Here is a 27,591-nt window from a genome sequence, read left to right as displayed (position 1 = left end):
TAAAGTTACAGCATTAATAAAATAATGATTATGTCATAAATATTATGTGTCGTTAAACGATTTCACACTCACCCACCCACACACGCACCACACCCACACACGCCACACACATTCCAACACATTAAAAATTCTATACATAGAATAGGTAAGAAAAGAAAAATGTCTTGTCTTTCTCGCATTTCAAGTCCATAAAAATACTCATAATGCCTCCACTGTTGTGTTTATTGTTGCTTTTAGGCCGTTAAAGGAATTTAATGTCACGCTCCCTCTCTATTTTTGATGTATTTACGACTCACCCCTGAGTCAATATTGAGACATAAAAATTTGTTATTTATTATTTCTCCTCTATTAGGAGGCGCTAAGAATGCCGTAAATAAACGGTCGGTCATGTAAGAGTTTCGTACGAGTGGGAGAAAAGGAAATAGTAATCAATTTTCTCATATCTCTCATACCTTTTTCATCACATATCCACACGTATGAGCACATAAATGCATACGACTCACTTACACATAAATGGTGATAAGGTGGAGTAGAGTAGAATAGAGTAAAGAAGGGCATTTTTCGTTGGGAATCTCTTCGATTAGCTGTTAAGGGTGCTTAATGTAGCTGAATGAATGTCATTTTGTACAATTTTTAGAATCAAATATTCGGATTAAAGTGTTGAGGAAGTTGAATTTTTTCAAATATTATTTTCTGTTATTTTTCAAAACCAGGTAAAAGTATGTAGTCTTAGAAATTTTAAGCCCGCGCTGTATACTGGCATAGAAATGGTGAAAGGCTCCTACGGAAATTATTTTGTGGCGGTTATTTGGCTGCAAACGAGGAAAAATTTAAATTGGAAATCCAATTAGGATATTCTATTAACGATTTTTTAGTATTTATTTACTATGCATACGAGTATTTACAGAAATACAATAAAAAACACAATTCTGCAAAAATTTACTTTCTTACTTACTTTCCCCATCTTCTTTGTTTACTTGCAGGTGGCCTACAAATCGAAAACAGTCGCGAAGAGGATCAAGGCAAATACGAATGTGTCGCCGAAAATTCGGTTGGCACTGAACACTCGAAAGCAACGAATTTATATGTGAAAGTACGACGAGTACCGCCTACATTTTCGCGCCCGCCAGAGCCCATCAACGAAGTGATGCTGGGTGCAAATTTGAATTTATCTTGCATTGCAGTGGGCTCACCTATGCCGCATGTGAAATGGATGAAAGGTGGGTAGCACAAATAGCTGGAAATAAATTTTAAATCGTTTTTAGCCTAACATAAAAAAATGTATACATTTTATATACTTTTTTCGTAAGACTTCACCCACATTTTCTTTCGCCTTTAATACAATTTTTTTTTTTAAATAAGTTCCTATTAATTGAAATTTTTTCCCACCACTCAGGCGCTCAAGACTTGACACCCGAAAACGATATACCCATCGGTCGTAATATTCTTCAGCTAACAAATATACAACAGAGCGCAAATTTCACTTGCATTGCTGCTTCGTCTTTGGGGCAAATTGAAGCGACGGCGATGGTGAAAGTTCAATGTAAGTTGGAAATCGTTTAGATTTTATTTATCTAAATTTTAAAGGGTGTACGCGCCAATTATATATATATAAATTTTTATCACTTTTTTGTTATTTTCTTTATATATCAATAGCACTTCCAGCTGCTCCGACAGACGTGCAAATCTCTGAAGTGACCGCCACTTCAGTGCGTTTGGAGTGGTCTTACAAGGGACCCGAAGATTTGCAATACTATGTGATACAGTACAAACCGAAAAATGCGAACCAGGTAAGATTCAAGTATTTAAAAATATTTTTTTTCACAATTCTGCTACTTTTGAAATACACGTCACTTTTTAAAATATTTTCTAAAAGCATATAACTGTAATTTACTGATTTTATTTTCAAATTGACTTTAACTTAAAGCTCCAACTGCTAAAAAGAGCCCGAGCTAATTCAGTAGTTGGACTCCAAATTTCTTTGTAGCTTGACTGAAGCTTCGTACTTGTCACAAAAAAGTTTCCCCCGAGGAGGTACTGCTCACCTGAATTCCCTTCCTTAAAAAATAAAATTTCAGCCTTGAGTCAAGTTTCATACTTCTTGTGAGCTTTTCATTCTTTCAAGAAATCAGTTTCTCCCTAAAGAAAAGTTTCGTACTACACACGTGTTTTCACGTATTTTAAATATAAAGCTTGACTAATGAGCTTTGGCTTCTTTCATTGAGTGAAATTTCGCCATTGAGTGAAGTTTCGCACTTCTCACGAGGTTTCACTTATTTTAGACACAACGCTTCACCCCTGAGTAAAAACGATACCACTCATGAGCTTTCACATCTTTCAGGAAAAAAATTTCAGCCGTGAATGAAATTTCGTACTCTTCAAGAGCTTTCACTTTATTCAAAAATAAAAATTATCCCATGAGTAAACTTTCGTACTCCTCACGAACCTTCACTTATTTTAGAAATAAATCTTCACGTTTGACTAAAGCACCATACCACTCAATAGATTTCACTTCTTTCTCAAATAAAGTCTGACTCTTGAATCAAGTTTAGTACTCCTCGCCAGATTTCACATCTTTCGCAAATAAAATTTCGATCTTGCGTAAAGTGTCGTACTCCTCAGGATCTTTGACTTATTTTAGAAATTAATAAAATTAATTAAAAATTAATTTTTCAGTAAAGTACCATACTTCTTTCAAGCATTCACCTCTTTCAAGAAAAAAGTTTCTCCCTTGAAAAAGTTTCGTACACCTCACGAGCTTTCACTTCTGTCAAGAATAAAGATTCGTCCTTGAGTGAAGTTGAATATTTTTAAAACAGGCTTTCACTTAAAATGGAAGTCTCACTCATGAATGTATTTTCGCGCTCCTCACCTCATTCCCTTCTTTCAAAAATAATCTTTCACCCTTGAGTCCAGTTTTATACTCCCCGCGGGCCTTCTCTTCTTACAAAAAAAAAGTTTTATGCCAACGCATTCTTATTTTTTCGTTAAATTAAATTAATTAAAATATAAAGACTCGCACTTCTCAAATGCAGACTTCTTTAAATGAACAAATGGGTATGAGTTTTCACTTCATTCAAATATAAATTTGTTCTGGTCTATCGAAGCATTACTTTGGCTCTATTCAGAAAGCATAAACTACAAGCCATTTTACGCAGGACAGAACGATTCTTCCTCTGCAATGGAGCTTTCACTACTTTAGGCTTAAGCTTTAATTTTATTTGAAATAGTTTGAAGCCTGAATAAAGTATGGGCGTTCCAGTTAGAGTACCAAATTCATCAAAAATAAAAATAATGATTGACCCAATTTTTTATAAAATGTCTATTCTTTTATAATTTAAAACAAAGCTTTCACCTGACTTGAAGTAAAGCTTCTTAATTGTCATTTTTATTAACTAAATCAATCAGATGACAAAACCTAAATTTTTACAGAATACATATAACAGCAGCTTTAACTTAATTTGTTTTGGTGTTTTAAAATATCCATTAGCTAACCATTTCTTCCTATTGCATTCTCACAGGCTTTTAGTGAAATTAGCGGCATTATCACCATGTTTTATGTCGTGCGCGCCTTAAGCCCCTATACCGAATATGAATTCTATGTGATAGCGGTGAATACCATTGGACGTGGGCCGCCATCGAAACCCGAGACTTGTACCACTGGTGAGACAAGTAAGTAAAAAATCATCCCTATCAAAAAAATTTAAATTTTTTACGATAGTGCATAGAAAGTGTGCAATAAGTGAAATACACAAAAGTGCTGCTAAAGCAGAGGAACTCCAAATAAAATCAAAAAAGAGTCAGAGAAGCAAGAATATCATTTGCTTAGAATATATTTTGGAAATATTTACAAGTGCGGTTTAGGCATGGCAAATATATGAATTGAATGCTCACAAAAGCTTTCATTGGCGCTTTACAGCTTTAAAGCGAAAAATTAAATTTTAAAGTTACTTCAATTGATAGTTTAAAGCTGAAGAAAATATATATATTATGAAGTACTTATAAAAAAGGTCCTGAAACTTGAAGCTTTTGAGGATGATTGGCAAAGAATTTTACTTAGCAAGTAGCTGATTAAAAAAAACTACATTGAGCCGAAACTATTGTACTTTAACTTTTAGTGGTGATATAATTTTTCGAAAATTTTCTCAACCAAACACAGTTAAACTAAAATTATTTTCAATTAGTTATAAATTAAATTAAATCTTATTAAATTTATATGAGGTGTATGCTAAAAATTGCAATAAAATTTCGGTTAATATTGGGACTTAGAAAACACTTTAAATAAAATCGGAGCTTGCAAAAGCTTTCACTAAAGATTTGAGACATTTGATAATTTAAACATAAAACAAAGTGAGTTTTAAAAAATAGAAAAAATTGTAGTTTCAGTATTATACACTCTAAAATAGAATCATTCAATTTAAATTTTGTAAAAGCTTTCACAAAAGCTTTTAAGTTGTGTGCGCGTTACAAGCATTTTATATGCCACACTTTCCAAGCAAAAATGAAAAATTCAAAGGTTGTAGTAAACTTCCAAAGAATGATTTTCACAAAAAGGTTTCAAAGCTTTGTTAAAAGCTTTCGAATATATTTGATTTTCAGGAAATTTTCAACCCGGCATACAATTTTTAAATAAGAAACAAAAACTAAGTACAGCGGTGAATTCCCAAGAAAGCTTTATAAGCCGTATATTTATTCACATGACAAAAAAAACGTTTTTTGAAAAGCTATAAAATATATTTGATTTTTAGAGAGTCAGACATTTTTAACAGCGCGCAAAATTTTGAAATAAAAACCAAAAAATAAATACAGTGATGAACTCCCAAGAAAGCTTTCATAAGCATTCAGCTGCCAAAAGCTTTTTAAAAAGCTTTCAAATATATTTGATCTTCAAGAAGTCAGACGTTTTTAATAGCTCTAAAGCGTATATAATTTTTAAGTAAAAACCAGAAAGTAAATATAATAAATAAATAAAATAATGTTGTAAAAGCTTTCACAAAAGCTTTTGAGTTGCGGGCGCATTCTGAGCACTTTATATGCCACACTTTCCAAGCAAAAATTAAAAATTCAAAGATTGTAGTAAACTTCCAAAGAATGATTTTCAAAAAAGCTTTCGAATATATTTGAGTTTCAGGAAATTTTTAACACGGCATAAAATTTTTAAATAAGAAACAAGTATTAAGTACAGTGATAAAATCCGAAGAAAGCTTTATAAGCCGTATATTTATTCACATTATACAAAAAACGTTTTTTGAGAAGCTTTCAAATATATTGACTTTCCGGAAATCAGACGTCTTTAACAGCGCATACAATTTTTAAGTAAAAAACAAAAAATAAACACAGTGGTGAATTCCAAAGAAAGCTTTCATAGCAAAAATAAATTTTTGAAAAGCTTTGGAATAAATATATTTTTAGCATATAATTTTAACATAAAAAACTACAATATTTTTATTCCAAATCAAAAAAAAGCTGTTAGTAATAAATGCAGAAGTAAACTTTAAACTAGCAAGCTTCAAAACAAATATTTAAATATAATTCCTTAGTATTATACTTAAAAATATAACAACAGGAAATATCGAGGGTGCAAATTTATAAACCAAAAAGCTTTAAAGAACTCACCAGTGTAGTAGCGTCAGAAGCTTGCCCCCAAGAAAGCTTTAGTAAGTCTGAAGCTTTTATACAAAACCAGTTTGTGGTAGCAAGTATTCAAAAACATAAATGGCGTAAAAATTTCAGAAGCAAATTATTCAAAAAAACAACAATTTATGTCGTCGCTACACTTTCAAAAGCTTTTTTGTATGCATTGTAAGCTTTTCGGGTGTTACAGGTTATGCAGCAAGTTGTCATTGTTCATTTGTATATATACACATTTTTCTTATATAACTGTAATGTACATACATATATGTATTTTGAAAGAGCTCTTCAAAGCTCATTCATTTATTGACCCCATTTGTTTTGAAACGGTATTAATGAATGCATTTGTTTCTTCTTCTTCTTCTCTTTTCTAATTTCAAACTTTTTCACATGCTCTCTTTCCAAGGATTTTTCTAACAATTTGTTATTGTATTTAATATAAGTTTCGTTGGTTTTTTTCCATTCATGGTTTTATGCAACTTTATGCTATTTGTTTTCTGGAAAGTTTTTGCTTTGAGCTTTAAAAGCTTTGCGATTTGTTTTTGTTTTTTTTATTTTTTGTTTGGTCGTGTTCAAGCTACTCAATTCAATTTCTCTCTGTTTCTCTGTTCCCATTTTGTGTTTGTGTTTTCTTCATTCATCGATCGCTATCATGGACTAACAACAACAACAACTCAAATTATATGATATCTAAAATAAAACTGAAAAAAACTCATAGGCGATTTCACGTTTGGAGGTGCAAGTAAGTGTAATTTTCCATACTAACCATTTTCATGCATTTAAATAAAAGAAGTTTTAACTATTTTTTTTTAGTTGTGTTTAGTGCCAACGTGAATGAAATTGATATGGGCAAAAGCTCGTTAAAGTCTTAAGTGCTGAAGTTTATCGGGAGTTAGTTTTAAAGTAGTGGCTGAATAGTCAGATTCATACAAACATCACGCAATTGGCGTTAAAATTGAAATAAATTGAGAATTCCTATTCGGTGTAGCATACTGTAAGGCTGATCTGAATGTGTGTGTGAGTGGGTGAGCGTATGGCATTTAGGTAACGTATGAAGATTGTATAACTGTATATACCATTTATGCGTGTGTGTGTGTGTGTGTTTGCGCGAACGTGCTTACATACATTACTCGTGAAAGTATGCAATAACGTGAAACGTTGAACAATATCAACTGCGCAATTTAAGTTGAAATTTTCACGGCAGATAACCAAAGCAAATGTAGGTGGGCAAGCAAAGAGGCAACATGCTGGAAGTAGAAGTGATCGGAGAGAGGTTATAGCGCGCCACAATTGCAACAAAGAAATGTAGATAAAAATGTATAAACGTTAAACAATTTCAATAACAATTGAATTGCAGGCGTTACGACTGCAAACACGAACTTATGTACGTAGGCACCGAGCGAAAAACGTAAAACTAAATGGCTGCATAAGCACACAAACGCCAGCGTTGCAAGTGCAGTGCATTTTCATGCTCACTCGCCTTTTGCTCAAACAAATATATGCGCATATGCACATACCTACGTATGCATGTGTGTGTGTGTATATGTACAAGTATATTCAGGTATGCATATGCGAAAGTTTTCCACACCTGCCCCATACGGCGAGGTAAACGTAAAGTTTAACAACTATTTTTTTTTGTTCTTTTTTAAGTTGAGCATTAAAATGCAAAAAGAATGCGGGCAAATAAAATTAAAAAAGTAAAAAATAGTAAGAATTCACCAGCCATAAAAAAGCAGAGCTACGATTTTCACATTTTTTGTAGCGCACTTTTAGGTGCCGCAACGCTGTCAGCGGGCGTCCAGCACATGCAGCTGCGTTCATGACGTCAAACAAATGTTCACCTCCTACTCTCCAATGTATGCTGTTTTATTAGCGCATGTCATTGCGAAATTGCAAAAAGCAACAGCTGAAAATCATTGGCGGACAAAAACTTTGCAAGCAAATTAAAAAAAGCAAACGCGCACTACATATATATGTATGTATGTGTGCGTTTGAGAGACATTGAGTATACATATACACCCACGTACACACATAAAAGTGGCTGTTTAAAAAATGTGTAGCAGCTAAAGTATTTCGATGCGTACATTTGAGGAAGCCAGTACAAGCGCGGAATTATATGCCGCCGATGGTAGCACTGTGAAGCAAACAAGGAAAAAGGTAGAAAAGAGACTCCATTGAATTGCATTCTTTGTTGGTTGCTTTTTCATGGCGAAAATGCGCTCGGCGATTTGCCTTTATCTGCGGAGGGGCAACCGCTATTAGAAAAAAACTACTTACTATAAACTCTCTATCGTTTGACACGAGGTTTCGGATCTGGGCACTACGGAAAGGTAATCACGCAGAAACCCATTCGGTGACAGCATCCATCGCTCCATTCCATTGAAACTATTTTATGTTGTTTTTTTTTTTTTTGTTTTCAAAATGAAAATTCTTGCAAAGGTATGACTGCCCATTGTAAAGGATGGTTAAGTTTCAAGGGCCGGTGTTGATTTTGAATAACATACAATTTTTTTAGGAAATTATTGTCATTTCTCTTTATTATGACAATATTGGTATAGCTCAATTACGCACGGAACAATATATCGCCCAAAGGGCCATCGCGGCCTCGGCGGCACACCTCCAAAGAGCACCAAATGCAAATAGTTCCTTATCTAAAGGGTGGTTAAGTTTCAAGGGCCGGTGTTGATTTTGAATAAAATACAATTTTTTTTAGGAAATTATTGTCATTTCTCTTTATTATGATAATACTGGTATGGCTCAATTACGTATAGAACAAAATATCGGCCAAATGGCCACCGCGGCCTCGGCGGCCTCGGCGGCACACCTCCATCCGATGGTCCAAATTTTCGATGACACTGAGGCATAATTGAGGTTCTATGCCGTTAATGTCCCGAATTACCTCATCCTTTAGCTCTTGAATTGTTGCTGGCTTATCGACGTACACCTTTTCTTTCAAATAACCACAAAGAAAGAAGTCCAACGGTGTCAAATCACATGATCTTGGCGGCCAATTGACATCGGCGCGACGTGAGATTATTCGGCCATCAAATTTTTCGCGCGAAAGAGCCATTGTTTCGTTAGCTGTGTGACAAATGGCACCGTTCTGTTGAAACCACATATCGTCCACATCCATATCTTCCAGTTCAGGCCATAAAAAGTTCGCTATCATCTCACGAACACTATTCACAGTAACTGCCTGACCGGCCTCATTTTGGAAAAAAATACGGCCCAATGATACTGCCGGCCCATAAACCGCACCAAACAGTCACTCTTTATGCATTGGTGCATTGGTTTTTCGGCAATCACTCTTGGATTACCAAATGCGGCAATTCTGCTAATTGACGAATCCACTGGGGTGAAAATGTGCCTCATCACTGAAGATGATTTTCTTCGAAAATTGGTCATTCACTGTTGCCATTTCCTGCCACCATTCTGACCATTGACGACGCTTGATATGGTCAAGAGGCTTTAGTTCTTGAGTCAATTGCACCTTGTAAGCGTGTAAATGCAAATATTTATGCATAATGTGAACAATGACGAGCGTGAAGGGGCACGACGACAAGTTGAAGTGGACGGCTCTTCAACCACACTATCGCGAACAGCAGCAATATTTTCTGCAGTACGAGCTGTACGAGTGTTTTCACATTTCCTAAAGAGCCGGTTTGCTCACACTTTTGCACAATTTTTCCGATTGTACACACATTGGGACGATTAAATTGACCGCAAAAATCACGAAGTGCGTGATATGCATTTTGATTTGAGCGCCCGTTTTCATAATAAGCCTGAATAACTTTAACGCGTTGCTCGATTGTGTATCTTTCCATGGTTCAAATTGAGTTAGTCTGAAATTGAAAAATGTCAAATGAAATGCAGAAAAAAACTTGACGTTTAGGTGTGGTCCACATACAACATCGGCCCTTGAAGTTTAATCACACTTTGCTTGAGACCTAAAAAGTAAGGCACGAAATATATAAAGGGAAAAGAAGAAGAGAGCGAAGATATTACGCTGTCAACTCCTCTTCAAACTTCACTGACTCTTTGTTGATTTGTGAGGTTTTAATATTTTATGTCTTTGGAATACCAGCATTAAATGATCTAAGCTGCTTACAATTGAGTTTCTAAATTTATCTTAAGTCTTATCAATTGACAATCTACCCTCATTTCAAAAATAAATCAGTATCGAGGTGGTGTAAACTACAAATCTGCAGGACGCTAATAAGAGCAATAGTGACTTTTGGCTGCGAAGTACTATATATAAGATAAAAAACTACCTTCTTCGCTTTGAGTATAAAATCCTAAGCAGGATATTTTGACCAGTAAGTGATGGATCTTACAGAATCAGATACAATGATGAGAGAGAGAACAGCTGGTATCAGGCCAAAACATTGTACGTTTCGCTAAACCTCTGCGGCTGAGATGGTTTGGACACCTACTTGGAATGAACGACAGCAGAATTTCGAAAAATACCTTCAACTATCTTATGCAAGAAGATGAGCAAACGATGTTGATGCAGATTTACGTCTTATAAACATGCAATGAACCGAGTCGTATGGGGCGCTATCACGAAGGTGGCACTGGCTCACCCCATGCTGTAATCGCTATGATGATGATAAAGATGATGTCGACAAAAATGTGAGAAAAACTCCATATTTAACACATTGACTGAAAAGTCCCGGACCTAACAAAGAAAACAGGTTTTTTTTTGTGTTCAAAATAAGCTTTATTCATCAACGTAATTTCCATCTGGAACAACACAATCATTCAGGCGCCGCTCTACCATTTCAACACCACTTTTGTATATGTAACGATTTATCTTTTGTCTCAAAATATGTCTCAGGTTCAGCAATAACCCCTTCAGTCCAGCGAAATTCTTTACCAGCGACCAATGCTCATGCAATATAAAGCCGACAGATTCTTTTCATATCTTTACGATATCAGCTGACTCATGCAACTTCACTTTTAGATGATTTCTTGGATTTTTTGGTGTTTTCTGGTGTTACCGCCTCATTTGAACGTCCACTGCGTTGTGCACCATCGGTGTCTCGACGACCTCGTTTGGTCAGGAAACCAAACTTTTATTGTTATTTCTGACGGGGCAGACTCTTCATAACCCTCTTCAAGCCATTGCTTCGCTACAAGGGGTTTTTATTCCATCAAGAAGTAGTGTGAAATTAAAACACGAAATTCTTCTTGATCCATTCTTTTGAAAATGAAAAAAGTAGTGTCACTCTTAGCACAATAACTTCAGAAGTAGTGAGTAGAATATCAAGAAATTGTAACAGCTGTCTTTTTAAGGTTAGTACTAAATAAGAAAGAGATGAACGTAATAAAACTAATGCTATCTATGTGTTGGGCCCAGAACTTTTCAGCCCAAGGGTTAGATGCAGGAGGTGAGGCAAGCAAATATTCTGTAGTCATTGTGTTCGTTCAATTACGCTGCGAAGGAAAAATAGCTGCCGCTATAGTTTCAGCAACTACCGAGAAATTTGTATACGAGGTTTGTTCAAAAAGTATCGCGAATTTTGAATTTTCGCAGGTTACGTATATTCGATTTTTTTGTGGCGATATGTTGGAACTCATGCCGACGAGTTCGGCCATTTTGAATGTTCAGTTAATTGTTGAACGCTGCTTTGCTAGCACGTTTTTCGGCTCGTCTTCGATTTTTACCTATTCGAAAAGATGGATCAAAGAACCTCTATCAAATTTTGTGTGAAAAACGAAATTAAGTGCGCAGATGCATTCCGAATGTTGACTGTGTCATGCGCAGAAGCTACTTTGGACCAAAGCAACGTTAATCGGTGGACAAAATGTTCTCAGAAGGCCGAGAAGATGTGAGCGACGAAAAGCATGCTAGACGCCCGAGCACTTCAACAACAGACGAAAAAATTGATGAAGTGAAGAAAATGGTATTGGCCAATCCTCGAACCACCGTTAGAGAAATTGCTGAGGACCTAGACATATCGATTGGCTCGTGCCATTCGATTTTTTTCAATGATTTGGGCATGGGCCGGGTCACGGCAAAATTCGTACCAAACCTGCTCAATATCGACCAAAAGCAGCATCGCATAAACATTGCTAATGAGATGTTGGACTCTGTCCGCGACCCGCAGCGACCCAAGTTTACTCCAGAGGGTCATAACTGGTGATGAATCATGAGTTTATGGTTATGACGTAGAAACCAAAGCTCAATCATCTCAATGGAAACTGCCGCCGAAGACCGAAAACCGAAAAAAGCGCGCCAAGTTCGGTCGAATGTAAAAGTTTTGCCTTCCATTTTCTTCAATTGCAGGGGCGTTGTGCATCTTGCCACAGGATAAAACGGTCAATGAGAATATTACCTGCAAGTTATGCGCAATTTGCGCGAAGCAATCCGCCAGAAACGCCCGGATTTGTGGAAAAACAAAAATTGGCTCTTGCATACGATTGACGCGATAAAGACGGCATCGAAGGAGGATCTGAACAAGATAAAACAAAAAATTATTTTTTGAAGTGCTTCGAGGATTGGAAAAAACGTTGGCACAAGTGCATAATATCTCATGGGGATTACTTTGAAGGGGATAAAATAGATATTAATGAACAAATAAATAATTTTTGAAAAAACAAAAAATTGGCGAATGAGTAAATACCCGAAACGATACACAACTGGAGGAATAGTGGTGAAGCAAATTGCTGATGAAAAAAAGGGCAAACGGTTAATAGAACTTTGAGAAATATTCGATAATCAAACCATATATGGTTTTTGATGCCTGAATCCATCTCAATCATATTTAAAATTGATCTATACTCGCACTTACTATATAGTAAAGAGCACTCTTACAGGTGAAATATGAAGTTTTGATATTTTCGTAAATTTATTCTATTGTACCGATTTTTATTAGAAGCAGCGCAAACTTTAAATGCAAAAAGCAAATTTCAACTTATCCAACATATTTTTTAACTTCCATATTTACTTTACAGCTAATATACATACATATGTGTGTGTGTGTGCTTATGCTTCGCCCAGAGTAAAACATGCGATTGGCACTAATTCCAATCGGCGGCTGGCAGTTTTGTAGACAAAGCATAAACTTTACATTGTTATGCGTATTAAAGGCATGCATTTATAAATGTAAATTCATACACCTATACATGCATGCAATCATATGCATATACTCGTATAGGAGGTGTGTGCGCGCATAAACTTGTGTAACTTAGAACATTTATGTGCGTAAGCGCAGAAACAAAACAAAACACAGCAACGACGAAAGCAGCAATCAAAGCAAATTGTGAGAGTTGAGCAGCTGAAGCAACAGCAGCCGGGTAGTTATGCAAGTACAAGCAAAAGCATTACCACTCGAACACACACAAGCACATGCACACCCAATCACAGACAGACACACAAACACTTGGCAGACTTGCGCTAAAGTGCAGTGGGCGGACCATACATGGAAAGCACCGCATATATGTATGTGTGTGTAAAACGCGCACATCAAATAAAAAACACACACAAGCATAACTACATTCACCAATACACATATTAACAGTAATACACTTACATGCATGATTTTATATATGGAAACGATCGCCAGCCGACGTGAAGTTCACAATTTTATTGCCACAATTATCCTTATCGCTCGCCATTGCCAATATCGCTGCCAGAAACTTGCATACTATGTTTGTGTATGTGTGTGAGTGTGTTTGTATGTGTGCATATTTCCAATATGTAACTAGATATCCTTTCATTTCTTGCTTGCTGCTTTTGCTTGTACGTACCAAATTCACTGCCAAAAAGGACCAGCAGCAGCAGCGGCAAGTGAGACCTGCATTTCCAATCGATGCCCACCGCCCGAACGCTCATACCTACACGCTCAGTGTTCAATCTCACTCCCTTCATTTTTTAAACTCACTTTTTTCTTCATTTGCCAGCCTTCTTGAAATGTATGTTTGTATGTACAGTAGCGTTCAAAATAATGGCAGCATGGCAGATTACAAATTATTGACTATTAGCTGTTGTTATTTTTTTAACTTTTATTTTTCTATAAAAATGTACAATACTACAACAAAAACTATTTAACTCAAATTTTCTACTTTTGTAAAAAATTTTAAAAAAAATTGTTTTACAAAAGTACAATTTTTTATTATATTTTATTATTATTATAATTTTCTTTTTGTTAGAAAAATTCCAAGTATGCGATTTTGAAATTCCAGCTAAAAATGTAATTCCTTATACAACAAAAACCATATAAGTCAAATTTTCCAGTTTCGTACAAAATTAAAAATATTAAAAAAATGTTCCTTAAAATTTCAATTTTGTTAGAAAATATATTTATTTTTTATATTTTTTTTTGTTTTTCTGACCTCTTTTGCCAACTTTGTACAAAATTAAAAACACTAAAAAAATGTTCATCACAATTTTAATTTTGTTAGAAAAAATATATATTTTTGTTTGAGCATTCTGAGTATGCGGTTTTGTGGTCACTTAAATTCCAGCTTCCTACAGGATTTAAAAAAATTTTATGTTCATGAAGATTTCAATTTTTTTAGAAAAAAATTATTTATTTTTAAAAAATTTTTTAAAAATAAATAATTTTTTTCTTTTAATTCTGAGTATGCAATTTTGTAGCCACTTAAATTCTGGTATAATAAAGTGCAAGTTTGAATTATGCCTTTTATTATAAAAAATGTCGGTCAAAAAGTTATTTTTTGACCTACAGCCATGGTCATATAAATAGCGCATTTAGACTTTGAAAGCAAAGAGTTGAATATGTTTTTAAATAACTATTTTTTATTGCGAAAAAAGCAACATAAAAAAGAAAAAACTTATTTACTTCCACTTTAAAAACAAAAAAATGGTCAAAAAGTATTTCAGTTCTGATTTAATTTACGCGTACGTTGATAACTCACGACACCTCCTGGACACATAAATAACACATCGTAAAAAATTCCAAATAAAAGCAAAAATACTAAAGAAATCAGATAGTTAAGTAATAATATTGTTTTACCAGATTAGTATTTTGTACCGTTTCCACCGTTTTTGATTACTTTTTGAAGCTGTCGCTCCATGCTTTTTACAAGCTTGTGGCATCTTTCCTTTGGAATCGAGTACCAAGCCTCCTCAACTGCGGCCTACAAATCATCAAATTTTTTAAAATTTTTGTCAGCGATTTTGAACTTAACGTCATTCTACAAACTTTCTGTTGGATTGAGATCAAGGCTCTGCGCCGGCCAATCCAGTACATTAATTTTTTCTCTTCTGAGCCTTTGCTTCACCGTCTGCAGTATGCTTTGGATCATTGTCCTGCAGAAATTTAATGACATAAACTCAAACACAAATGGCTCCATTTTATTCTGGAGTACATCCAGATACTGAGATATATCCATTTTACCAGCCACGCGAACAATCGGCCCAACACCATGCCAGGAAAAAGCTCCCCAAACCATGATGCTTTTTTGTGCACGTAGGATTTAGCGCTTGATTTTTTGGACGACGTGCAATAGTTTTCCCATCTGGTCCCATCCTATTTATTTTGGTTTCGTCGGTCCAAAGCACGTTTTTCTAAAACTGAATAGATTTGTCTTTGTGGGCTTTTGCAAAGGCAAGTCGGTGTTTGATATGTCTTTTTTAAGAGGAGTGGTTCCGCTTATGCGGCCAAACAGCTGGACTTCGTTAAGTTGCCTTCCTACAAGCTTTCTGGACACCTGTAGACTAGATTCTTGGTTTATTTCAAGCATTATATGCCGTGCTGGCTTAAGAGGATCTGCTTTGCTCTTGGGTATTATAGCTCTATCCGCATTAGCATCAGTTTGCTTTGGTTTTCTTTCCGTTTATTTGCTTAGATAGGATGAATCTTTCTTAACTAAGTTAAGAGCATTATAACCATTTTCCGAAAGCACATCATCATTTCAGCTATTTCTGCATAGCTTTTTCCCTTCAAAACAGCAATAAGCATAAATAAAATAGAACGCAAAAAGTTCCATCGAAAAAACGTCGATCTTTTACTTTAGTTCTTCAGTCAAATAATAATGTAACCGTCACTCCAGCAAATTTACTTAAATTGGACTGAAGACAAAATTTAAGACTTTAGCATGTCTGTTATAATATTTGTCCGGAAAAATTAAAATTTTCACAAAGTCCGAAATTTTTCAGTTTCTGTGGCGAGCATAACTGAGCAGAAATTATAATTTTTTTTGGTTTTTTTGAGGTAATATTTAATTTTTGCTTTTTTTTGTTTTGGTAATATTTCATTTATAATATTTCGTGTGCAACCAAAGCGGTACAAATTAAACTTTCAAGTTTTATACGAGACTTAGAAAACTCGAACCAATTTCCATCTAATTTTTCAAAATTTTAATCTGAATTTTAGAGAATTCTCTTCTTATTAAGATAAGCGACTAAAAATCGCTTGGATTTTTGCGTTTCATTCTATATAAAAAATAATTTCTGGGGAAGTAAAGGTGGGCATTCGTTAAGAACAAATTTAAGAATCAACTCCAGTTTTATAAATTTTTTATTTTATAATAAAATAATATTTATAATTTTATACAAAAATAACTCTAGATCGGTTACTCAAAAAAATGTGTTTAAAATCTAAAAATCAAAAATGCTGCTTAAAACTTACATTCTATTATACCAAACTATATAACTGCATTACTATTCTTGCTCAAAATTTAGATAAAAAAGTTCAAAATTTTGACGAAATTTATTTGAATTTTTCTAAATGACAGTTTATTTATTTATTTAATATAATGAAATATACTTATAAATAAATATATTACATATTTGTGGCAGCACTAGCAACAATGCCTTCAGCTGCTTAGTGAAATGATGAAATGAATGAGAGTTTGATTTATACTATTTTAGTGAATAATATTTAAAAAGAGCAAAGCAAATGACCAATATTAAAGAAACAAAATAGATAACAAAAAAATCATCATGCACTCAGTTATGCTCGGAACTGTATATGGTTTTTTTTTCGTGGCATAAACTATATTAAAAAAAAAATAAATTAAAATAATATTAATGAACAATAAAAAAGTAAAAATAAAAACAAGTTAAATAAAAAGAATTAAATATCAAAACTGTCAAATGTGTCGTATAAATTATATTAATAAAAAAATGTTAAATAAAAAAAAGTAAAAAAAAACTAAATTGAAAATAATGTAATTAACAAAACTTGCCAAATGCTCGCGCTGCTATAATTTCGACCACCACTGTACATTCCTTAAGCATATCCCAGCCATTTCGCCCATATCGTTGCCTCGCACTTCATCTCGCATCCAACTCATATGTAGGCTTACAAGCTTCTCCTCTGCTTTCATGCATTTATGCTTAAAGCTTTCATTGAATTTCCATCCAACTTTGTTCAGCTGCTTTGGTTGTTGCATTTTGATTTTCATTTTGTTCATTTTCTTGTCGCTGTAATCTATAAATTTGCTTACAATATCTTCTCTATTTAGTTTTTCTTATTGCTTTCGCTATTTTGCTTAGCTTTTTCACTCCTTCCTTACGCCAGCTTTATAACATAAAACTATGTTGTTTTTGTAAGGATGCATACACATACACATACATATATTTGTGCTTGGCTTGCCAGCTTGTTCGGCAAGTGTGTTGAGCTTTATGGCTCTTACTGCTTTTGCGGTCTTGTATCATCGCTTATCTTTTTGCATGCCACCCGATACTCAATACTAACAAATTTCGTAGCTTCCAATTATATTCATCTCATTTTTTTTTTTGTGTGGTTTAATACCATTTTCCTTCCAGCAAATGTTGGCAAATGCTGACGCGCGCAACTAAGAGCGAGTAGCCTGCTCTGCGCTGCCAATATGTTTCCCGCACACACAGCTTCTAATGTCCCTCGTCTGCTCTATGTATGTGCAGAGTCATAAACAATACCTTCGTCCACCATCCACGCTTGCTCCCATGCGCCTGCAGTTAGCAACTGTGCAGCACAGCGTCACGTACGCGCATTACTCTACTCTTACCACTACATAGAGCGAATTTACGCCAACTTTGCCCACTAGTCCACCACTGGGATTACCGTTGTAACATTTTATTGGCAGTGAAACTGCAATTTTTTACCATTCGCTCCCACTCACACCTTTGTTTCTTCATTACGTTATAATTTTTTTGGTTTTTTTTTTTGTTGGTGGTCATCTTTTGGCTTTTCGTGCCGTGGTGGCTGCTCTGCGGATTTTTGTTTTCCTTTTTGTTTTTGTCAAACCTTTCTCTCCTGCCAAAAACTAATTTTTTCTGTGGTTTTTCATTGCGGTGACACAGCGGTTTGACACAGTTAATTAAATTTTTTTCTGATCACCTTAGCTGATGCCTCGTTCTATGGAATTTATGTTAAGCTTTTGATAATTAAAAAGTTTGCTATTCGCGTTTTTTTTTTGTGCGTGATTTTTGCGCAAAGAGAAAATTAGGTAATTAAATTAATATAGCTTCCAACTCCTTTGTGGCTACTAAAAAGATTTTCTTTATAAATTTTAGCTTAAGTCAAACTTGGTAATAAAATTTCGTTAATTAAATGGTAAAAGAGTTTAGCGAGGAGGTAATATAATACAAAAATGCTTCTTATGCGTTAAATTTTAGTAAATTTCAATTAGGGTTCAAGAACTCTCTGGCTGCAGGTGAAAGCATGACTTTTTGTTGCTTCCAATGCAAATGAAAAAATGAAGTGAAATATTGGCTGTACAACTAATTAATTTCTTATTTTTTGTTAAAAAAAAACATTTATTTAAGTATAAAAGTAAAAAATATTTTATTCAAAATATTGTCCATCGGAAGCCGCAACTTTTTCCCATCTTTCGGGCAATTTATGGATTCCGTCCCAAAAAAACTTCTCACCTTTTGCGCCGAGAAAGTCATCAAGTCATTTTTTAATACCTTCAACATTGGTGAACCGTATTCCAGAAAGGTGATTCTGCATCGACCGAAACAAGTGGTAATCAGAAGGAGCTATATCGGGGCTATAAGGCGGGTGAGGTAGAATTTCCCATCCGGCATTTTCCCAATAATTTTTGACCGGTACTGCAACATGTGGCCGAGCATTGTCATGATGGAAATTTTTCGTGTGTGGCCGTTTTTCGGCTATTGCTTGCTTCAAACGTACCAATTGTTGCCTGTATAGCTCTCCCGTGATCGTCTGGCCCGATTTTGACAGCTCATAGTACAGCACACCCTTCTGATCCCACCAAATACAGAGCATTCAAACCATGAATATTCGGCTTTGGTGTCGATTTGGCTGGTTGGCCTGGCTTCACATAAGATCTTTTGACAATACGATGCAAACACGATTTCTTTTTGTGGCGATTAAGCAGCATTTCAGACATGCAAAATCGTCTCTCAACGTCTCTCGGCTTCAATTCGTGTGGCACCCAATTTCTTTGTTTGTGAATGTATCCGGTGAATGTATCCTTTTAAACGTTTAGAAATTGCTTCTTGCGTGACTGCCAATGTTTTTCCAAGTTCTTCTTGAGTTTGACATGGATCTTGATCGAATAATGCCTCCAATTCTTCGTCTTCAAACTTTTTTGATGGACCTGTTCGCTCTTTGTCTTCTGTGTCAAAATCACCACCTTTAAATCATGCAAAGCACTGCTGGCATACTCTTACCTCAGGATAAGCTTCTGAAAGTAAACGATGTGCTTCTGTTGCACTTTTCTTTAAATTAAAGAACAAAAGCAAACCTCCCCGAAAATGCTGTTTTGTTGGAACGTAATTTGACATTTTGACTGTAATAAAAAAAATTTGTGTGTTTACTAATATTCACTGTGGTGACATATCAAATTTACTTGATTTTTTGGCGTGCTTTAACATAAGTAGTATGTATATTCCGGGCTACAACGCAATATCAAAAATATTAAAATTTTAATATTTTTATCATTTTAACTCAAAAATTTAACATTTTTACCATTTAACTCATTTTTTTAACTTACAGTTACTCAAAATTTTAACATTTTTTAACATTTAACTCATTTTTTTAGCTTATATTATCTCAAAAAAAAAGTTAAAAATTTTGAGTTGGATCGATTTAGTCCACCCCTAAATTATAGTTACTCGTAGTTAATATTTTTAAGATATTAAAGATATCTATTTTTGAAGTACTCGTAATCAATATTTAGGTTGGTACAGTTAAAATTTTGTGTTGGGTCGATGTCTATTAAGTGAAAAAATGTTAAAATATTTATTACAAAATATTTAAAGTAATCTATTCAAACAAAAATAAAAAAAAAAGTTAAAAATTTTGAGTTGGGTCGATTATTATTGATTGATAATTTTAAATATTGATTACAAAATATTTAAAGTAATCTATTCAAACAAAAATAAAAAAAAAAGTTAAAAATTTTGAGTTGGGTCGATTATTATTGATTGATAATTTTAAATATTTATTACAAAATATTTAAAGTAATCTATTCAAAAAAAAAAAAAAACAAAAAAGGATACATTTATTTTTTAAAGTACCTTTCAAAAAAAACGACGAACTCCTCAAAACAAGAGTCTTTGAGTCAGATTTGAACTTGCAACAAAATTATTGTTATAATTCCAACTGCTTAACCAACTCATCTAAACATCATATTCTGAAGTAATGTAATTACAGCTGAGTAGTATGCAAAGCAAGCAATGCTGATCTTATCAACATTGCTCACAATCTATAAATAGAATAAGCATAAGCACAAACCAAAAAAAAAAATGAAATACTGTTGAATACGAGTCACAAACTGCAAGATAAGCATAATATTTGATAAGCTTTTATACATCAACACATGTTTCGACTCTGTCGAAACCGTTTGACTTTGTCAAACATGGTTACAAGTGCAGTATGTATTTAGCGTTAGAAGAGGGTGGACGCAAAATAATTGAAACTTCAAATTTGAACTCTTTGAAGTTCAAATTTATAAAATTTACCCAATATTGGTTCATAATTTAAATCTCTTATTAAATATGTTATTGGATTAGATGGATAAATTTTACTAATATAAAATATTTCTCGAGTCCAATTATTTTTATATTTGTTTTCAAATTGTTTTTTATGTGATTGAATTCTTACTTTTTCTCCAATTTTAAAAACTGGTTTTTCTAAATTGTTTCTATTAATTTTAAAACAATTATCAAAAATTAATTGTTCATTTTTTTCATTTACTTCACAAGGTTTCATACCAATAGTTCTATGTACATCTTTGTAATTATATTCATATAATATTTTATCAATTACATCAATCCAATTAGTATTTTTCTGAATTTCAAATCGTATTTTTAGTTTTTCATTAATGGTTCTATTAAATCTTTCTACAATTGATGATTTCTTTTCACTAAATGTTTGATACATGTTAATATTGTATTTATCTAAAACTTCTTGGAAATGTTTATTTAAAAATTCTTTACCAGAATCTGTATGAAGTAATTTTGGTGCACAACCTGCTTTTTTAATAATATTTAAAAATGCTTCAGAAGTTGTTTTTCCATCTTTCTTTTTTAATGGTTCTATATAAGCAAATTTAGAAAATGTATCAATTACATTAAGCATATATTTGTATCCTCTATTAATTCTAACATTAACTGTTGTCATAATTAGTAAATCTGCTGCCCACCATTGATGGATTATATAAATATAGAAAAATATTAGATATAGTTTTTGATGAAAAAAATGAAAAATATAAAGATTTCCAAAATAAATGGAAATAATAAAAAATAAAAATCTTATTTAAACAAAAATTCAAACATTTTTTATATTGTAAAGAAAAATTCAAACATTTTTTTATATCTACCATCATTTGTTTCTTGTTCTTTATCTATTACTAAAAATCCAAACTGTTCTTTCCAACATTGAATACACATATTTTTTAAAATATCATAATCAATATCATTACAATGATCATTAAATATGTGTTTCAGATTAGTCTTATCTTGTTTAAATAAAATTATATAGTTTGCATTATCTCTTATCAATTGTTTAGGTATTTTTGAATATGTTTGACATAAATAAAAACAAGAAATGTTATTGTGTCTACCATAAGCAAAATAATTGGCAATATTATCTTGTTGTTCTGTAGAGATATCGTCAAATATTATTACAGAATATGGTTTAATATTTTCAGGTGTTGGTAGAGATTGAATTGATAAACATTTTATATCTTTAGATTCCAAATCATTTTTAACACACAATTTATTGAATTGAATTATCATATCTTCCAAAAATTTATATTTTTCTTGATAGCAAGTTTTTGAACAAATTATTATATCAGAATAATAAATCTTTGATAATATATTTAATAATACATTTGTTTTTCCACAATTACTTGGTCCACAAATAATTGCTCTAATAATATTCGGAAATATTTCATTTAATCTTTTTATTGGTTTATGAGTATCAAAATTTTGAATAGTTAATTTAATTTTATTATCTAATTTAGTAACTTTTAAATGACCATCCATAATTTAGAATTTTAGATAAATTTTTTTAATCTATTAATATAATTAATTACATATTTATTTCAATTAATTTTTAGTTAATTTTAATTTTATAAAAATTAAAAAAAACAAGTCAAACATGCATCACTTGATTTGTTAGTGGATTATATGAATAACTATCATCACTAATAATTAAACAGTGAACGACTGTATTTGATGGAAAATCTTCTGTCCATTTAAATTCAATTTTAATATCAATAGCAGCCTCTTTAATTACCTCATTCTGTTTAGATGTATCAATGCATATTATTGGATATTCTTTTAAAAATGTATCATAATTAACTATTGGTAAATTATTTATACTAGAACCATAATATGAATTTTTAAAATCTAGAAACATATTATATAATGTATCAAATTTATTTTGATTAATAGATAGTTGCATATCATAGTTTGGATATCTATTTGTATTTAATTTAACTACAACATTTTCTAAATTACAATGGTCAAATTTACTATTGTCTTTATAATTATTCTGATTTCTTAATGTTTGAAATGCAATAAGAAAATATCTAGGTTTAGCACTAGATGATGTTATATTCCAGGTATAAGTCTTTACAGCTGGAATTGCAGTAGTACAATAGTATCTCCAATTTCTAAAATACATTTGAAAGTTTGTATTATTTGAAATTTTTTTATTAATTTCATGATCAACTTCAACTGAAAATTTAACATGAGGCATTCTCCATATAATTTGATTAATATCAATAGAAAAAGTATGATCACTTAAACTATTATCAATAATTAAACAATTTGTATCATCATTTGATCTTATTAATTCTAATTTTTGATTAATTCTAAAAATGAAATTTTTGTAATCATCAAAAAACCCAATTAATATACATAATGGAATGCTAACAGAAAAATAACCTTTCTTATTACAAACACTACCTTTATTTACAATTTGCCAACCAGCATTATTTAATGATAAATCATTAGAAAATGATGCTAAGCCTTTAATTGTTGTTGTTATTCCAGGATTTTCAATTTTATCAATTTCAACTGAATTAATAAAATATGTAATTTTACTAAACAGATTTATTATACCATTATTCACAAAATTTATTTTATCAGGATTAAGTTTATCTAATATTTTACCATCTTTATCTTTAGCAATAATTTGACCTCTAATATTAAGTAAACTTTTTGATGGTAACGTTTTAATGTCTTGATTATTAATATTTATTTCTATTGGTCTTCCATATTCATTTAATAGTGTAGAATTAGATGGCAAATGTTCATAAAAGTCATAAGATTCGATACCTTTTTCTTCTTTCATTTATTTAACTAAAAAATATTATTAAAAATTTACTAATATGTTTTGACTAGGTCGAAACCTATGTTTAAAATAATTGTAGTCTTGTATTTAATTGTCTTATCAAATTATAAAAAAACATTATTAATAGAATAATAATTAGTACCATTGAAATGTATTCATTTTGCATTATTTTATCTATTCCATTTGAAATAATAAAATCTATTTTTGATAATTGATTATTTTTATCAAAATTGTTTTTACAATTATTCATTTAATGCAATAGAAAAAATCCTAAATATTTTTAATATTTTTTTTTTTGTTAATCTTTTTACATTCATTTTCAATTACCTTTTTTTGTATATCTAAATATATTGCATAAAATATAAGAATTGCAATTACAATAAAAATTACAATAGAAATTAATTTTAATAAAGACGGATCCATTATGACACATCTACATCCTCCATTATATTTATTATTAGCATCAATTATGTATAACTGTGATATACAATCATTTTGATATGGAATAATATTAACACAAGTATTCATTTATTAACAATATTTTTTTTTTATTTCATTTTACTTACACTTTTCAATAAATCATTGAGTTTTTGTGTTGTAATTTTTTTATTTACTAGTCCAATCTTCATTGTTTTAGATTCTTCAATAGCTTTTTGTCTTTTAATAAAATTGTTCTTATATTTTTCAGCTAATGCAGCGTTTTTATTTTCAATGCTATTTATAAGGTTATTATGTTCTGATTCAAGAATATCATAATTTACTTGTAACTCATACATATCATCATTTAATTTGCCAATAATTTCTTCATAACTCATTAAACTAAATTCTAATATAGCTTTCTCATTTAATAATTCATTTACTAATATTTTATTTGATTCTGAATGTAATTCAATATTATAATCTTTAATATTTTTAACACTTTTCATAATACAAACAGCATATTCATGCCATACATGATCATTATTTTTAAGTGCATCATTTAAACATTGAACAAAACCACTTCTATTATTAAACTGAGATTTATGTTGCCTAATAAATTCTTGTGTTTGTTTAACCTCTTTTTCTATTTCTTCTTTATTTAATAGTTTTATACTAGATCCTCTTAATTTCAAGATAGGCACATCAGTATTTGTTTTAAATTCTTCAATTGTATGTATATTCGACATTTATTATAATAAAAATTTTTAATATTTTTTTATATTGAAACACTAAGAAAAATATAATTATTTTAAAAAATTTTTTTATAAATAAATTAAAATTAATAAAATGTATAAGAATATAACTAATTTATACAATCATCCAAGCCCTTCTACTAAAACTGTTTCACCACTTGTATCACTACAAGGGAAAACAAAAAGTTTTAGAAATTCAAAAAATATTCATATTCCAAAAAATGCTAATGAACTTAAACAAATTAGAGAAAGAAATTTAGCTATTAATTATTTAGAACAAGCTAGTACTTCAAAATTAACTAAAGTAAAATTTTGCGAACAAAATCATATTTCACGCGATTCTCTTAATAATGGACTTAAATTACTTGGTATTGAAATTATTGGCAAAAACACTAAAAATGAAGACAATTCTCGACAATTCTCGACAAAAGAAGACAATTCTCGACAATTCTCGACAAATGAATACAATTCTCGACAGACTAAATCAAATAGTTTAACAGAGGGATTTTTAAAGAATGTAACTAAAATAAATAAGAAAAATAAAAACGAATTGTCTAATATTAATAAAAAAGTTGATGATGATATTTCAAGTTTACCTTCAGTTCATGATTAATAATTATCCAAATAAATAAATAAATACATCACATTTTCTATTATAATAAATGGTACGATATTATGGTAGTGGTATTATAAATAATCTTATAAATAATCTTCCATTTCACGTTTAGAACTTTTGTCATTATTTTGCATGTAAGCATATGTTGATAATATAATTTCTTCATAATTTTGTAAATCATTATTTGTTACAGCTGTTGATGGTTCTTTTAAAGTTATTAATTCCCATAACCCTTTTGTTCCATTATAAGTTTTATTACTTAAAATAATATCATTATTACTAATTTTTACTTCAGTATTACCAATCCATAAATCTTTTCCATCTTCAGATCTTAGACCAAAAATATTGTCACATAATTTCATATCAGAATTATTTAAATTTAAATATTTCATTGCCATATTTCCAATTTTGTCTGAAATAAATTGTACTGGTGTAGATAACGTTTCATTTGCACTACGCAAAAGAGCGTCTTTTGATGTTGATGGAGTCAACTGTTCGCTCCGTGAACCTGTGCTAGTTGTTGGTGTACTTTCAACTAATTTTTGTTTGTTTGTTTTTCTAATTGGTGATAGTTGCTTTTCGTTAAATTCATTAGTTTGTAAATTCATATTATTGTCAAACGGTTTCGACTCCGTTGAAACATATTCACTTTGTGAATGTCCATCTATTGTTTTTTTATATGATTGATTTAAATCTACTATTAAATTTTTAAAGCTATCATTTAAATTGTGAACATTAATAACTGATTGATTTAATGGTTGAATAATTGCTTGAAGATTTTCATTAATTTTTTCTTGTTTTATTACTTTGTTTAAATTAAATTGTTGAAGTTTATTTTTTAAGTCTTTTTGTGTTTTAATATATTCTTTTAAAACTTTATCTGATATCATTGTTATTTAATTAAAATAAATTTTAAATATTTTTGAAATGGATAAAGATGAATTTATTGATACTAAAAATAATGATTTTAAAATAGCAAAAGAGTTGCATAAACCAGTAAGAAAAAATTTTGAAAGAAGAAAAATTATTACTAAAGGCATAAATGAACTATGGGCAGCAGATTTACTAATTATGACAACAGTTAATGTTAGAATTAATAGAGGATACAAATATATGCTTAATGTAATTGATACATTTTCTAAATTTGCTTATATAGAACCATTAAAAAAGAAAGATGGAAAAACAACTTCTGAAGCATTTTTAAATATTATTAAAAAAGCAGGTTGTGCACCAAAATTACTTCATACAGATTCTGGTAAAGAATTTTTAAATAAACATTTCCAAGAAGTTTTAGATAAATACAATATTAACATGTATCAAACATTTAGTGAAAAGAAATCATCAATTGTAGAAAGATTTAATAGAACCATTAATGAAAAACTAAAAATACGATTTGAAATTCAGAAAAATACTAATTGGATTGATGTAATTGATAAAATATTATATGAATATAATTACAAAGATGTACATAGAACTATTGGTATGAAACCATGTGAAGTAAATGAAAAAAATGAACAATTAATTTTTGATAATTGTTTTAAAATTAATAGAAACAATTTAGAAAAACCTGTTTTTAAAATTGGAGAAAAAGTAAGAATTCAATCACATAAAAAACAATTTGAAAACAAATATAAAAATAATTGGACTCGAGAAATATTTTATATTAGTAAAATTTATCCATCTAATCCAATAACATATTTAATAAGAGATTTAAGTTATGAACCAATATTGGGTAAATTTTATAAATTTGAACTTCAAAGAGTTCAAATTTGAAGTTTCAATTATTTTGCGTCCACCCTCTTCTAACGCTAAATACATACTGCACTTGTAACCATGTTTCGACTTTGTCAAACGGTTTCGACAGAGTCGAAACATGTGTTGATGTATAAAAGCTTATCAAATATTATGCTTATCTTGCAGTTTGTGACTCGTATTCAACAGTATTTCATTTTTTTTTTTGGTTTGTGCTTATGCTTATTCTATTTATAGATTGTGAGCAATGTTGATAAGATCAGCATTGCTTGCTTTGCATACTACTCAGCTGTAATTACATTACTTCAGAATATGATGTTTAGATGAGTTGGTTAAGCAGTTGGAATTATAACAATAATTTTGTTGCAAGTTCAAATCTGACTCAAAGACTCTTGTTTTGAGGAGTTCGTCGTTTTTTTTGAAAGGTACTTTAAAAAATAAATGTATCCTTTTTTGTTTTTTTTTTTTTTGAATAGATTACTTTAAATATTTTGTAATAAATATTTAAAATTATCAATCAATAATAATCGACCCAACTCAAAATTTTTAACTTTTTTTTTTATTTTTGTTTGAATAGATTACTTTAAATATTTTGTAATCAATATTTAAAATTATCAATCAATAATAATCGACCCAACTCAAAATTTTTAACTTTTTTTTTTATTTTTGTTTGAATAGATTACTTTAAATA

The 27,591-nt window shown here is 31.1% G+C and overlaps 1 protein-coding gene across 3 annotated transcripts in view; it reads left to right on the top strand.

Moving 5' to 3' along the window:
- Positions 1-27,591, top strand: part of LOC128865100 (tyrosine-protein phosphatase Lar) — a 271,747-nt gene that overhangs the window by 64,736 nt on the left and 179,420 nt on the right. For 2 of the 3 annotated variants that reach the window (XM_054105073.1, XM_054105071.1), the window contains exons 2-6: positions 984-1,220; positions 1,397-1,543; positions 1,657-1,790; positions 3,522-3,663; positions 6,350-6,373. In XM_054105073.1, the coding sequence (XP_053961048.1) occupies positions 984-1,220; positions 1,397-1,543; positions 1,657-1,790; positions 3,522-3,663; positions 6,350-6,373 (684 nt within the window). Of the gene's footprint in view, positions 1-983; positions 1,221-1,396; positions 1,544-1,656; positions 1,791-3,521; positions 3,673-6,349; positions 6,374-27,591 lie in introns of all 3 variants that reach the window. The other variant, XM_054105072.1, reaches the window with a different exon arrangement.

This window comes from Anastrepha ludens, chromosome 5, assembly GCF_028408465.1.
Source record: "Anastrepha ludens isolate Willacy chromosome 5, idAnaLude1.1, whole genome shotgun sequence".
Classification (NCBI taxonomy): Eukaryota; Metazoa; Arthropoda; class Insecta; order Diptera; family Tephritidae; genus Anastrepha; species Anastrepha ludens.
The sequence above is the reverse complement of the archived record's forward strand: the minus strand, read 5'-3'. Positions and strand labels throughout refer to the sequence as shown.